A 16455-nucleotide genomic window follows, 5' to 3' on the forward strand; every position below is an offset into this window, starting at 1 on the left:
TGTGTACTGCAGAAATAACAACATAAGGGTTAAATAAACATTGTATCCCGATGTCCCCCGTCACCTTTGCATCAAGACCTGTGAATGCAAGGGAAATCTTGAAGGATTAAAATGCAGAGGTTGTTTTCAGATGGAAGATTTTATTACGAGCTCGACCAGATGCCATTATAATATGCGTGTGTCAAATGCTTGACCTCCAGCACACAGACCACATTGACGGATAAACTAGTGATGCGAGAAGTAAAGCTTTGACACTGAATCAATTGAACCAATCTGCAAAATGTTTCATGAAGAGTTCAAAATTCACACTGTGAGAAGCTCTACTGTTTAAAGCCATGTCAGTGCAACAACAAGAAAGTTAATTGTACAGATCCTAATTTTTTTTGTTTAAGGTTTAAAGTAAACACTTTATTTTAACGCCTTTCATGGCATTGCGTGTAGTAAATGTGTAATTACACTGTAACAACGTCACTTTCCGTTATTGACAGAATTTTTGGTCCCACTTTATATTAGGTAGCCTTAACTACTATGCACTTACATTTAAATGAATAATTTGGTACAATGCACTTATTGTGTACATACTTGTTTTTACATTGTACTTATATTTTTAAAAATACCTATATGTAATTAATCTGTAATTAATTTCTGTAATTACATTTAACATTACATTGTTGACCCATCACTTACACCTTAACCCACCCTTAAACCTACCCATACCACCAAACCTGTCCCTAACCTTACCCGTATCCCACCTCAATATCAGCAAAAATGTTTTGCAATACAATATGAACACAATAAGTACACTGTACTTATGTTTTGATGTAAGTATAGTAGTTAAGGCCACCTAATATAAAGTGTGACCGAATTTTTTTAGCAGTGAAGGATAAATCTGAAGGCTGTCCGTCACTTTGACAGATTATACTTATGGTGGTCTATTCTAATTTATAACTGTAATCTCCACCCCTGTCCAGTTGGTGGCGATTGCGCTCCAGTGTGGCAGCAGAGTGCGGGATCATCAGATCCAGAACAAAAATAAAACTGTCACAAGTTTTTGCTATGTGTTTGATTACACACAAGCGAGTAGTAAAGCGAAAGAGATGATCAGTTCACGTGCTGCCGCTTCGCTTGATCTGAGGTGTCTACAGCGATCTATCACGCCACATTAAAGAGCGCCAAAATGGTATTTGCTTGAATTTCCTAATAAAAAGGACAGAATTTGAAATCTGTGACTGTTTCATTTCAAAAGTAACAAAGCACAAAGCTTACCCTATTGCGATTTATTGGATAGGCAACCTGTCCTCCAACCAATACCATATAGGTCGTTTGTCCAAATCCCTGAAATACAACCCATCAGTGCGTATACTAAAATTGTGCCCCTATCAGCAACAGACCATTTTCATATTAATGTTTTGTACTCTTTTATCTGCATTATAATTCAGGTTTTGTGTAGCTCAGTTGGTAGAGCATTACTTTATATGATGATATGTAATCATGTGATCATGGGTTCGATCCCAGAAAACGCACGCGCTCATAAAATGTGCACTGAAAATCATGATTTTGCATGATTTCTGTAAGGGGTAGGTTTAGGGGTGGGGTTAGGTGTGGTCGTTCGTACGACTTTGCCACCCAGTAAAATATGTACAAATTACTGTGAGATCGGTGTAAAAAGTCAACACATTGCATTTAAATAAACACGCATTTTGATTGGTAATGACAGTCATACGTCATTTCATGACGACAGATGCAACATGACACTGTCATTATTTTTACACTCGCTAGAGGGCGCTTAACTTTAAAACGTAAATATAGGTCGTAATAAGGCCTTACTCAAACGACCTATAGGGTCGTTTTTTTGTTGGAGGACAGGCTCCTCTGTTCATCTGTTCTCTCCATAAATAAATAAATGTATAAGCCTATATGCACGTAGTGTAGGTTAATAATTAAAAATGAAAATGTGAACAAAAATAAAAGCAATTAAATCTGTTATTATAATCAAAATATGAAAATTAAAATGACGGTTAATAACAGATTATGACTGAATTTTTACGACCCTGTCCGTCAAAATGACGGACAATATTAAAGTCTAACGCAGCCTCTGATGTAGATGAGTTCGTTTCTTCATGAGAACAGATTTGGAGAAATGTAACATCACTTGCTCACCAATGGATCCTCTGCAGTAAATGGGTGCCATCAGAATGAGAGTCTAAACAGCCGATAAAAAAAAACACCACAGTTGTCTACAAGTAATCCACACTACTTCTGTCTATCAGTTAACAGGTTGTAAAGCCAAAAGCTGTGTGTTTGTAAGAAACAAACCCATCATCATCATCCATCACAAACCGTTTTAACTTCAAACCATCACTTCTGACCAAAATACGGCCATATATTATGGGCATGTATTATGGACTTTTTAGTGGAAGCAATGGTCTTAAATTAAAAACATCAGAATGATGGATTTGTTTATTACAAAAAAAAAAAAAACTTTTGGTTAATGGATGGACTGGAGTGGTGTGGTTTACTTATGGATTATTGTGATGTTTTTATCAGCTGTTTGGACTCTCATTCTGACGGCACCCATTCACTGCAGAGAATCCATTGGTGAGCAAGTGATGCAATGCTTTTTTTTTTTTTAGAATTTTTGGGAAAATGCTGTTTTCTATGATACATAATTACAAACTGTTACAAATCTGTTGGTCATCCAGAAGATGAGTCGTCATATTATTGTTTACCGTATGTACATGACTGACCTCAGTGCAGCACTGAGTGTGACGCCAACTGGGCAGTATGCCCTATCCAACCGAGGTGATGCGGGGGAGAAATCAAAGTTCACTACTTCCAATGCCAGATTCATGCTGCTTGCGTTTCCATAAACGGCGCAAAAACAAACATGTTTCAGTCTTTCACATTTTCTGTCAGCCTCAGACCCACACATGGTTAGTTAGCAGTTAGTGGCTCACAAAAGCTTTGGCCAGTCTGTGAACATTTCAACAAATAGTTTCTTTGTAACGGGCTTAAGGAACTCATAAAGCGTTTATGTTTATGAATGTGATTTTGCTTTATTTCCAATTTGAGTAATTCCAGAAAATAAATAAATAAATAAATCCTACATGCAAAGTATACACAAAAAAAAAAAGTAGCATACTATTTCTACCTGATCTTACCCTAAAATTTAGTTTTGTTGTTAAAACCCAGTAGAATCAGATTTATTCAGTAATGTAAAAATAACATTTCTGATTTGAATAATAAAAGTTATTTAAGTTCATTATGTGTTAATAATTAAGTTAATTTCGATGTTACCACATGAAGCACACATTTTAGATTTCCTTTTTTTTTTTTTTCAGTGTACTCAGAATGGTGAATTGAATTCCAAGCCGGCACCGTAACTTCATTTTGACACACAATTAAACAAAGTCAGAACGCCGTAACTCAATTTGAGTGTTCCAAACAAAGTGAAAGAGCCGTAACTGGTGTTATACGGTGTTCTGCCTTGGTTTCTCCGGGGTTTTTCGAAGTTACGGTTGAGACGACCCTTTGTTTTCTCAGAAAAACAACGAAATTGACTTAAGATACTTATGTACATGATAAAGGATGTCTTGAATGTCCCAAAAATATCAATAACTAATTTTCGACAAAAATCAAAGTTATGGTCTTTTGCCTTTGCACGGCAGTATACCTGTCAGTATAACCATGTGTACCAAGTAAGTACAATTTAAAGTACATAAGCAAATAGTTAGATAGTTAATTTTAAAAAAGGATGCTAATAGGACACTTAATTAAACTTTTTTTTTTTTTTTTTGAAGGATAACCCTAAAGCAACAAATAGTGGCAAAACAAACTGACTAACCAGTGCGACTCCAAAAAACCCATTACCATTCTGTCTTATCTAGCTGTATTGCATTTTGGGCCAATGCAGATACCAAATTCAGCTACCAAAGTACAAATAACAGCATTGAGTTGCACAGAGTGACATTACTGTTGTCATCATTAATCTCTCTCGCCTGTCTCTGTCTTTCCTACACCCTACACAGAAATGAATCACCTCTGTTGGACGGCAACATTGTGCTTGGCCATGATTATCCAACTTATAATTGCCCAGGGTTTGCTCTGAAGTTGATGAATGTGGCTCTGCCTGTAATTCATAAATATGTTGCGCTTCATCACAGATTGCACTCTGTGAGGGAACTCTAGCGAAGCCTGGTGCTTTTAATTGAGATACTTAACATGCATGAAAAATGAGGCAAGTCTACACAAGGCAGGCTCATCACACTTACTTTCTCCCCTATGGAAGGTACGAATCATTGCACACATATTACAGGAGACATGAAGTCAGCATCCACATTTAGGGGGTTATGCTGAGACCTGCATAATTAAGACTTAAGACAATAAACAAGAGGTTTATTCTCATTATATATAAATATATATGTTTTAACAGCATTTCCCATTTCCACAATGCTTCATTTGACAACAAAGTTAGTCAGAACCATATGGAAACCTGTTTCCACCACTGAACAAGAAAACAACAAAAAAAAAAAAGTAATTGTGACTTTTTTTATCTCACAATTTAGACTTTTTTTCTTGCAATTGCAAGCTTACATTTCACAAATCTGAGAAAAAAGTCAGGATTGTGAGATATAAACTTGCAAATTCAAGATAAACTGTCAGCATTGCCAGATATAAACTTGCAATAGTTATATCCTGCAATTTTGACTTTATACTCAAAATTGATTTTATCTCACAATGAGAAAAGTGGTCAGAATTACGAGATATATACTCACAATTACAATAAATTAAAAAGAAAATAAAAATGAATGAGAGTTGAAAACTGATTATAATGTTTTCAGACAGTTAACTGCATGTTAATTGCAATTAAAATATATGACATTTTACATTTATATTAAATGCAATTAGCTGAACTTTAGATTGTTTTTTTTAGACATACTTAAGTATGGCATCAGTCCAACTTTATATGTAATTTCATAATTACTTCTATTGTCTTTGAAATATAGTTAGTGTTACTGCTGAATGTACTGATAAGCATATGGTCAACTAAAATATACTTTAATGTCATTTTTGTTGTATTTAAATATATTTGTAATGGTGAAGTTGCAATTTAGCATACTGAAAGTGGCTGTATGTTTGGCGCTGCATATGAAGTATGACAGGATGAATGATCTGCGCTGTGTGGAGGACATTAGCTTGTGGTAATGTTCAGTTTGTTGCTTGCATCGAATGCACCATTCATCAAAAGTGCCGTGGCTGTCATTTGCCCTCTCAGCTTATTGACAGTTTCTTATTGACAGAACAATGGGCTTTGAGCACAGCTGGAGATGCCTGGAGTGGAATTGATCGGGGGATTTATGGAGTGTTTGGAATAGTGCAGCTTCAGGGTGGACTGAAGTGGACCTATGGAGTCCACAGATGTGCCGGACTCACCACGACGCTAATGGCACGGCTGCTTGTAAATGTCTGGGGAAAACATGACCTTAGACAGCTTGAGTCCCTCAAAAGCACCGTCTAACTCATGCGGTATCAGCTTCTATAAACAGCGCAGTAAAAATCTACGAGTCACCTAAAACCTACGGCAGACTTTCAGCGATTGAAGTTGGGGTTGTTGGCATATGAATCACAGTGACAATGGAGATTCCAATAGATAGGCTTGTGGTAATACAAGAATTCAGTGCTTTGACATGTGCCTATTGCAGATTAGTATTGATCTGAAAGCCTTATTGTAGATCACAAAGGGCTGAAATGAACAAAGACGTCTTTTTATATTTCAAAGATCTTGACATAGCTCTGATGCAGGTCACCAAAACCAATTTACACTGAAATTCGGCTCACATTCATTAAATGGCACATATGGCTCAACTTTATGGGATTTTGATGGCCGTTTTATTATGCCAGAAAAAAAAAAAAAGGAAGCAGCATGATTTAAAGGACTCGTTCACCCAAAAGTGAAGATTCTGTTATCATTTACTCAGGTTTGGCTAGGTTTAGGGCTTTGTTCACTAATATGAGCCATTATAAAGATGACTGTCTTAGCATCTAATCATCGACCTTTAACAGTAACTGAATGAATTAAAATGATGAAAATACACCAGCATGCTTTTTGACAAAATGCCCTTCATCCCGTGATCTATTTCTTCAAACTTCTTTCCTCCAGACGGCACACAAACAGCACACAATTGATCACCGTCTGAGTTTTAAATGCCAAGATTCTCACTTTTGCTAATATTCTTGGCTGGTAACTACACAGGCTAGACATTAACAAAGCTTTTGGGACAGATCCATTGCTTTTAAGCCTATAATACAATCATATTCACTTTAACACTATTTGGCAAATACTTTGCTGAAATTAAGAATCTCAGCTTTCATTCATGATACATTAACTGTGAATGTAATATATTTAATTTTAACCTTTAAATCCTGCATTTATTTTCTTATGCTTCCCTAGGCAATGAACTATGGGAGATAGCGTTTATTTAAAAAAAAAAAAAAAAAAAAGAGAGCTAGTTTGAGTTATCATTACATATTCCCACACAGGATTTCAAATTGTTGGCCAAATTATTGGGAAAACATCACAAATAGTTCTGCAATCTAAAAGTGTATTAAACACAATTAGAGTAGCCATAAAGTCAAAAGTACTTACTATCTCAGCAATGCACTGTGATATGCATACATTATGTAGATTATTGATTATTCATTGACACTTTACTGCTTTAATTTATGTTGGTTTTGCTATTTTTAGTTATTTGGTGATACTGAGAGCTCGGTAACACTTTATATTAAGGTGTCCTTGTTACATGTACTTATTATAATAACAATAAATTATGCATAATTTCATGCAAGTAACCCTAAGCCAAACCCTAATCCTAACTAACTATATAGTAAGTACATGCAGATATTAATATTACTCAGAACTTAATTGTATAATTACACTGTAACAAGGACACCTTAAAATAAAATGTAACCGAGAGCTCATATCTTGGTCATCACTGTCATTGTGTGTTTGTGTGTTAAAGGTCTGCTAGCCAATGCTAAATATAGGTTAATAAAGTAGTTTACAGTATACTATTGTATAAGTATACTATTGGTCATGTTTTATCAGTGATCTTTCCTGCAGGCTGTTTTGTTACACCAGTAAGCAACTGTCATTAATAGTGAGTAATTGGATCATTCACTCAACCGATTCACTGTTTTCAAATGAATGAAAATGTATTTACACATGTCTCAAAATTAGCAAGAGTTGAAGATCAGACAAAACAAAAAAAAATGAATAGACATACAGTACAGCAACGATCACAATATACACTCCATCGGTCCAAACAGCATGAGTAGGGAAAGGAAAAATAACATGTCTAGACACGTTTTTTTTCCTGCTGGAGAAAACAACCCACAATGACCCGCAGCTCTGAAGCATAGATTGTGTATAAACAAGCATCAAGCGTTGAGTGTGAACACACATCGGTCACAGACAGAGAATCACAGCAATCAGCTAACAGCATAGCGATGCAGCCACTGCAACAACCACAACCGTCAAACTACACACACACAAAAAAAAAAAAAAAAAGTCAAGATTAAATCCAAGAACATCCATCATGGATTGGTGTAGCTTGAGACTGAGAAAACATGGGCAATAAGGAACAAAACAAAACATAAACAAACTTGGATCCTCCACAGATTTTACCCAGTAAATCATTATTTGATTAAACCTGAACCTACCCCTAAACCTAATCCTACAGGACTTGAGCCCACCAACCTAAACTTGCATTACCCAGTATGTTCTTAGATAAGTACAAGTAAGTGCATGCATTGCAAAATAAAGTGGTAACACATTATTTGGTGTCTTTGTTGCACGTTACATGTACTTATTATAATAACAATAAATTATGCATAATTTCATGCAAGTAACCCTAAGACAAACCTTAACCATATAGTAAGTACATGTAGTTAATGTACTTAAATCTATAATTACACAGTAACAAGGACACATTAAAATAAAGTGTAACTAATAAAGTGCTACACCAGACCCTTACCCTAACCCATTGTCACGATCAAACACAAGGGAAGCGAGGCGACGAGGAGTAACTCAAAATAAACAGTCTTTTAATGATCCGCAATCCGGCAGGGGTAACACAAGGCAGGGAGAACGCAACATTGATGTTAATACCGGATGCTAGACTGAGGAAAACACAGGGCTTAAGTACACTAGGTAATTAATAAAACACAGGTGGAACAGAATGAACATAATGAACTAATCAGGGAACATGATCAGGGAGAACTGAAACAGGTGTTACTAAATTAACTAAACAAGAACAGGAAAAGGAACAAAACCAAATATGGGCATACAAGAGGTAAAACTAGAACATGGGGAACACAAGGACAGAAAACACAACACAACACAAACATAGGCCTGACACCTGGCCGTAACCATAAGTACATGTTGATAATTAATATTACATCAGTATTTAAATATAGAAATAGAAAAAACATGGTGATAGTGATCAAGAAATTGGCTTGCACTTATTTTGCCATTGCACTTATTCTGTTATAATGTGGTGTACAGAAAAAAATAAATAAATAAAAAATAAAAACTTGACATAAAATTAACGTTAACTGAAATTAAATAAGAAATAAAGAAAGTGATTATAACATTTGTTAACATATGTTAACTTAAATTTAACATAAATATACAATTCAAATAATAATAATAATAACAAAATCAGAATATTAATAAAAAAACTATTATAGCATCTCAATGACACTAAAATAACACCAACCCAACTATCAGCGTTCGTGTGGTGTTTCAGCCTCTAAAGGTCCTCACTAAACACCCATGTCTAGCTCTCACTAACAATGGATCTTAATAGGTCTTTCATCTGTCACATTGGTCTTAGTGTATTTTCTTGCTCTTTATCCCAGTTTCTTAGCTTAGTCTTTAGTAGTTGTTCTGAAGTCAACTGCCTGCATAAGTCTTCTCTGGTGCAAAAATGTTTGTTGTCTCTTGCCTTTTGGATGTATTCCTTGTTTAGCTTTATATTGTGGAATTACTCCTCAGCTATTGCTTTTTGAACTTTGGATTGTTTTTGTCAACTGAGGATTGTCTTTTGAGGTCCCCTGCAATCTGTGTATTTTTGTTCCCTTTTTTGCTTGAACTTTTACCAAATTCTATTGCATCTGAACATCTCTAGGGTGCATCTTTATGTTTGGGTTCACCAGCTCCCAGTGGCTCAGAGTTTGAGAGTCTGACTCTCATTCCACTGATCTGAGTTCATATCTCAGCTCTGACCCTGACTTCATGGTTCTGTTGACTGAGAATTGTGAAAGTAATCTTTGACAATATCAGAAACTATTTGAACAAGAGAGCCTTAAGGACCTTTAAGTTTAGTAAAAGACTTGAAACAGTAATGTAATAATAGTAAGAGTACAGTGCATTTGCTTGTCTTTCATTATTTGAAAATGCTGTTTTGATTTTAGTTGGCTCCAGTCGGCAGCCTTCACTCATGGGTCTTCCCACTGAATCTCATTTGCATATTTAAGAGGAGCTCATTATTCATTGTGCTGTGTGTGATGTGACAGACATTTCCTGTGCAGCAGCAACTAATTATTTTCCAGATACATTACACTGATATGATGTATTCCTCTGAAACTCCACTAATCACTCATAAAATGGGTGTTTCCGTCCTCAAAGTTATTATTTTGTCCCTGCCATGATGTTAAGTACTAATTAAGCTTAATAAATCATTCACAACCTTAAGTCAGCAAGTCTGAATGTATGCAAGCTGTAAAGTTAGAGTTTGATTGAACTAGGGCTGCATTTTCCACACTATAAACACTTTGAATGCTCGCACATTAGAGAGAAATAATAGGCTACAGGAGACACAATTGAGTGAAATACAGTATACAGTGGTGAAGAAGAATATTAATGGTATAATATCACAATTATATATATATATATATATATATATACATACACACAAATCACTTGTATCAAATTCATTATTGAGCTCAGCTTTAAAGCCTTCATGCTTCATGTACCTCCTTTTGAAACAGTTTGTTTGAGTGGGATAAAAATAGCTAATAAACTTGTGAAACAAGTCTATTAGAGTGGTAATGTGCTGTTTGTTATTGCTTCAACAATTCACAGTTTGTTGCCCCTGCATGGCATTTTATGATGGTGAAATAACGGTGAAATATTGATTGCAAAGCTGCTGCTTTGTCATAACAAATAGGGTGTCTTGCTTTGTTTTTGTTTTGCACTTAGTGTGAATATATCTTATCTAGTTTATTGCTGTCACCTTAATTGAGGCCATTCAATGAGACCAAAATGTCTGTTAAAATAGATAGATAGATAGATAGATAGATAGTAGTGTAGCTCGCTATTTGTTTGAAGTGTTTCTTAACTACTTTAAATTATTTAGTGCATCTTGTCAAACTAGAGTTTCGCTTTTGAAAGTGACACAACTGTGTCTCCTAAACCTTGAAGGTTGGGTTTATTTGCACAGGTTTGTATGACCTCTCCTGTGGCTGACAGCTGTATTAAGTGAGTAGCATAAAGGAGATTAGGAGTGTTTACTGACGCGTCACTCCATTGGGGATGTTGATAACCTCTGGAGCTTCAGGAGAAATAGAGCTGCACACGTTAACACTTCTGGTGGAAAGCCAGCTTCATTTCCATTCTGGAGGAAGCCAAACACAAGCCATTGCAGGTCACTGTTCCCACTTCCCAAAGGCCAGAGACATGGCCACCTCATTCTGGGATGAAATTGAAATGTTAATGAATGCTATTCATCATCAGAACTCAGAAACGATCTAAGTGTATGACGGGAAATGAGAAAAGGTGTTTTCTATGAAAGAAACGTAATCCCATTTCTGGACACAAAATGGAAAGTACAAATGCAGTACAAGATTAAACAACATTCACACCGCTTTACTTATTTGGCAAAGGTAATACTCCAGTGTGCCAGAACTGCTTAAATTTTCTGTAATGTACTTGCAACCGAGAACATAATTCCTTCGCTGACAGGCTTTTAAGAAAAAAAATCATGCATTATAATCTGAGGATATAAATTTTATAAAATATGCTTATGATCTAATGCCTGTGCTTTCGCACTCTTAGTCCAAAGCACCATGACCATGACTGTGCTCCCTGATCTTTTTTTTTTTTTTTGGTTGCATGGTTGGTTTGGTTTTTTGTCTAAATGTTGTAATACCACGGGGACAAGTGTTGCATACGTTTACGCTTATGGGGAAAATATTTTTTTTTTATTCTGATACTGAAGCTTGATTTGTTCACATTGATTTGTTCATAAATATCGTTTGCAGCCTCACAAGCCTTAAATGGCCCGCTCATTAAAACAGGTCATTTTAGAGAGAGACAGAATAAGGGTCGAAAATAATAATTTTAACACACACACACACACACATTATTTATGTATTTATTTATTTTGTGTGTGTTATGACCCCTTTAAATAGAAATACTCCTCTTGTGAAAAAGTTCACTTAATTGTATTAAACGTGCATTTGTAGTTTACGTATTTCAATAAAGCTATTGCAGATAACATAATAATTTTAAATGTAATAATAATAATAATAATAATAAATGCAAAAAGTGAGCTTTGTAATGATGTCAAAATACAAGTTAGATTTAAAAATGATTAAGTTTTAATAATATTTTGTCATGATTTAAAGAAGTGCACTTACTTTGATGTGTTGACTAAAATACTAAAGCACATGGAAAGATTATAATTTTAAATGTAGTGTATTATGTGATATTACATTTAAATTTAATACATCATTTTTATCCTAACTTTAACCCTTTGATGCACTACATGGGTCTAAAGTGACCCGACTGGATTTTTTATTTATTTTTTTATATATATTTTTGCAAGAAATTAATTTCATCATTCAGTATTCCAGGAATTCCTCAATTAACTTGCTTTTGATCATCACATATTCTTATTTTTCTTTTTTCTTTCTTAATTTTTGAATGTAAATCGTTTTTGTGTCACTACCCTTCTATGGCACAACATGGGTCTAAAATTACCCGTATTCATTTCCTATGTTATTTCAGTCATGGCTGAGTTAACTGCAATACATTTTAATTTAATTGCAATTAAAATAAAATTAAGTGTCTGAGAACATTACACTGAATTCACACTCCAGTAAATTCTTCCATCTTTCTTGAAACTCTAACAAACAATCATATCATATGGGGCTAAACAGAAACTACCACTATACCACTAGACTATATCCAGGCTGTCACTGGTGCTTAAATACACAAATAAATAGGCGCACGATGCTCCTGCTCTTAGTCTATACCAGATTCACATTAGAGTATATGCTGACACTGTAAGAACAGCTTGGCATATGTTGGGATTGCAATAATGATGAAAACAGCTTGGTTGTGAAAAAGTAATACTGTAAATAGTTTGTTTCCCTGAGGACATTTCAGCCAACAGCAGTTGTGGGACTATCAGAAATGAAGAGGCAAGAGTAATGTCAGATAAAGGGCTTTGAGAAATCTATTAATAACTGCCTGAACATTTCACATAGAACAGAGATGTATTGGAGGAAACAATCCAGAGAATGTATGTTTTTGTATTTCAATAGAATACAGAACCAAAGTTAAATAATTGCAAAACATTCAATTAAAATGGTCAAATAAATACAAGGTCCCAATTTTAAAGGACATACACCTTAAAGGCTGTAGGAGGACTGAAATGAATTAGTTCAAATCATAAGGTTGCCCTACAAATAAATATTAGTTGCTGTCGACTCTCCTTAATGTTTTACTTTGAGAATAACGTAACGCTTGGCATTTTAATGTGACATGTTATAACATGACTATATGGCAAGAGCTCTTTTCAATCGCTGCATTCGTTGCTACCTGCATTGTAAAAAAAAAAAAAAAAAGGTTTGCTCAACTTGTTTTTGTGGGAGATTCTCAATTGTTTTTGTATAAACTTAAACCGACAAGTTGAGAAAACTCAAAAATCTGCTGAAAAATTTTAAGTTGGCTCAACTTTTTTTTTTTACAGTGTGGCATAAACGTACCTGGGTGCACTTTTTAGCGAGACGCGAAATACGTACCAATAAGTACATAACACTGCAGTTTCCAAAACAAATGGACACTAGAGGCAGTAAAACTCAGACTCCTTTTATTCTTTTTCACACAAATTTACAGAGTTTCGATTAATAAAGCGTAATTTTTGCACAATTACTTGAAGAATATCATGTTAAGACTTCAAAACAATATTAATATGCTGGGAGATTTGAAAACTGATACATTTGAATGTTAGCATCACACATATCCAGCTTCATATCTATGGGTTTTCATAGACGGTTTTTGTTCGGTAGCTCACGGAATACGGAGATGTACTTGAAAGCTGAGAAGCTCCGGTTCAAATCCTGTGTAACTACGGTTCGACAAACAGTTTAAATCTGCACATAAGGAAGTTCAAATGGCACGGTTGCATCAACAAATGCGTTTTTATATCAGTTTTGCATTTGTCATCAACACTATTGGGTAGGTTTAGGGTTGGGTTTGGTGTAGGGCATATTACCAACACGATAGAACATACATTTTTACGGACAGTCCCCGGATACGGAAAACGTAATAAAAACACAGAAATACGTACCTATATCAACGTAATAAAAACGTGCCAGGGTTTACGTGTTGAACCCGTGTTTTAGCTCCACTCAGTGGACATTTCTCTTTGAAACTGCGGTGAAACGTGCAGCAAGATACGTAAAAACGGTTGCACTAAAAAGTGCACCCAGGTACGTTATGCCATGAGACCAGGTTGATTCTTTTCCTCATGATTTTTTATTTTATTTTTCCCTTCACATTCCGCTGTAATAGTATGACAAAGGACAACATATACAACATACGGCAACATACGTCACATAATACAGATATGGGTCATTCTATGGAAATGTCAATTTTTCTGTCCCTAGCCTTTACAGAAATATTACACTTGAAAAACACTTTAGGGTTACAATTTCTTTATATTTTAAAATGAAACAATATGTTATTTGAACAATTACACCTTCTTGAGCCATCAATGTGGCAATATTTGTTTTTAATTAATTAAATAATTCCTACCACCACAAAACTGCTTATCCCCACAGCCATGTACAGTGGGAAAGTGTTTTATTAAACTACTTAATTTAGTGAGTATACCATTATTGACAACATGTGGTTTGATACCTTGCAGCAGACATGCTGTAAAATGCATTTTTCATATAAATTGTCACCAGTGTTACTGTCAGTGGTGTTACCGTCACTGGTGTTACCTTCCTTATGGATAACACCAGTGAAGATTAGTATATCAGGTCTTATGCATGACACTGGTGATTCATTGTGTCACTGGTGTTACTGTGTTACTGTACTGTACTGTTTTTTTTTTCTGGCACTTTAAATAAATATAACAATCTCCTTATTTTGTGCATTTTCATTACTTTTCTTTAACTCTGACTACATGTACTGAAAAAAAAAGAGAAATAATATTTCATAAAAACTTTTAATATTGTTAAAGAAGGTAGCACCAGTGACAAAAAAAAAAAAAAATAGTAAATAAAATAATTGCACAAAAAAGCTAAAAAAAAAAACCCAAAAAACCCTGTCATTTATATGTATTCATGAAGTCAAAAGGTAATCTAATAATCTGGTCTAAGTTTAAATGTTAGAAAAAGAAATACATTTAAAGACATCTTGCCATACCAAAAGTGGACATTTCTGTAGAATGATACAGTATATTAATACTGTGATATTTCAACCACCCGTCATTGCTGAGTAGAATAGCACTTTTAAAAGTGTTTGCAGCTTAACACTTGAATAAGGTACAAATAAATTACTGGCCCAGTGACAATTTTATTTTTCTGAGAGTGTAGGCCTAGTTGCTGAGTGTTGCTTAGTGAATGAAATAAATACTCTGAAGTATGTGAGCCACTTTAGCTACAGAAGAAATATTGGACGTCTTAATGGACGTCTGTTTGAAAATATGTCAGTTCAGAGATTTTGTGGGAACAACAACAACAACAACAAACAAAAACAAAACAATAGCAATATGTTGGCTGGGTCAAGGACATGTAATTAAATATCTCTAATAAACCTGCTCATATAAAAAAGATCCAGACCAGGCTTAATAAATTACAATCAACCCATCAGTTACAGCAGCAGGACATTTCTGTCTTCTGATGTCCATTCTCAGTCTAGAATGTACTGAAACACACAGGTGGGCTTGTTGAGCTGAGCTGTGATTAACTCACCGCACTTCTCCAGGGTCCTCTGTAACCAACACGTCCGTCTTACAGCTGGCTATAGGGTTGATTGACAGCTCCACTGGAGGAACCACAAAGCTCTTGCTGACTGGCAGCCATAGGCCTTGACCCAGACTGTAGGATGACCTGCAGCATGAGGGACATGAACACAAGAGCGTGATGTGTCAGCTGAATTTCAATGACCCTCTGGAACTTGCTGGAATAAAGACAGCTGCTTATTACAAGAAAGTCACACTAACTGAGAGAGAAGATCTCTTCTTCACAGCATGTGCAAATAAAGACCATCAAACTAGACAATAGTTGTGTGCTAATGACATACACAAAGGTGTTTAGTAAAATAATAATAATAATAACTAAATAATAAAAAGACAATGAAAATATACACGGCTAATCTGCAGAAATGATTGTATAATGGAGAAGTGGTCATATAATGGAAAATGGGATTCGTCACATTCTTCAAAATTAAATACATTAGTGTGGTCATACTCTTAATTTCAGAACCTGTCTGAAACTCCATGACCTGTAAAAGAGCACTGCAACTCATTGGACATGGGAAGAGTTTTAGCATTTACATACAGAACTTTTAAAGGTACAGTAAGGGTCAAAGAGGATGTGGCAGTGATATTATTTTAGACTAAAACTATTTAAAAATCAGATTTTTGTCAATTAAAATAAAGCTGAGATGAAAAAAAAAATAGTATTGTGTTTTTTTTTTTAATAAATAAAATAAGTACAATTAATATGACTACTAAAAATAAAGCTAAATAAATAAATACTGCATCTGTGCTTTTCACTTTGTTGAAATCATATCTGTTTCTGAGGAACTAAATTGTTTGGCAGAAAAATAATACTTTTATTAATATCATTAAATTTTATTTGCTTTGTTTTATTTTATGAAACCTTGCTATGTATATTGAATAACTTTCATAAAAATCACTAAGCCCAGTGAAGCCAAGGTTTACAATTAATTTATTACAGTATTGTGCCTAACTACACTCCTTAATAGTTATGAATTCACTGTAAACCACAGCTTCTTGATTTATTTCCCTTCGATTGGCACATACATGACATGTATATTAACTACGGCTGACTAATTCATAATTTGTTTATTAGCACCATGATTATTTGTTCAAGGTAACTGAAGAGCTAAAATAACTTAGATAATATAATATT

General features: G+C 34.7%; 1 protein-coding gene across 3 annotated transcripts in view; it reads right to left on the reverse strand.

Moving 5' to 3' along the window:
* LOC131540270 (astrotactin-2-like) overlaps positions 1-16455 on the reverse strand; it is a 588347-nt gene that overhangs the window by 274218 nt on the left and 297674 nt on the right. For all 3 annotated transcript variants that reach the window (XM_058774886.1, XM_058774887.1, XM_058774885.1), the window contains one exon: positions 15271-15408. In XM_058774886.1, the coding sequence (XP_058630869.1) occupies positions 15271-15408 (138 nt within the window). The remainder of the gene's footprint in view (positions 1-15270; positions 15409-16455) is intronic.

The sequence above is a fragment of the Onychostoma macrolepis genome, chromosome 05, assembly GCF_012432095.1.
Source record: "Onychostoma macrolepis isolate SWU-2019 chromosome 05, ASM1243209v1, whole genome shotgun sequence".
NCBI lineage: Eukaryota > Metazoa > Chordata > Actinopteri > Cypriniformes > Cyprinidae > Onychostoma > Onychostoma macrolepis.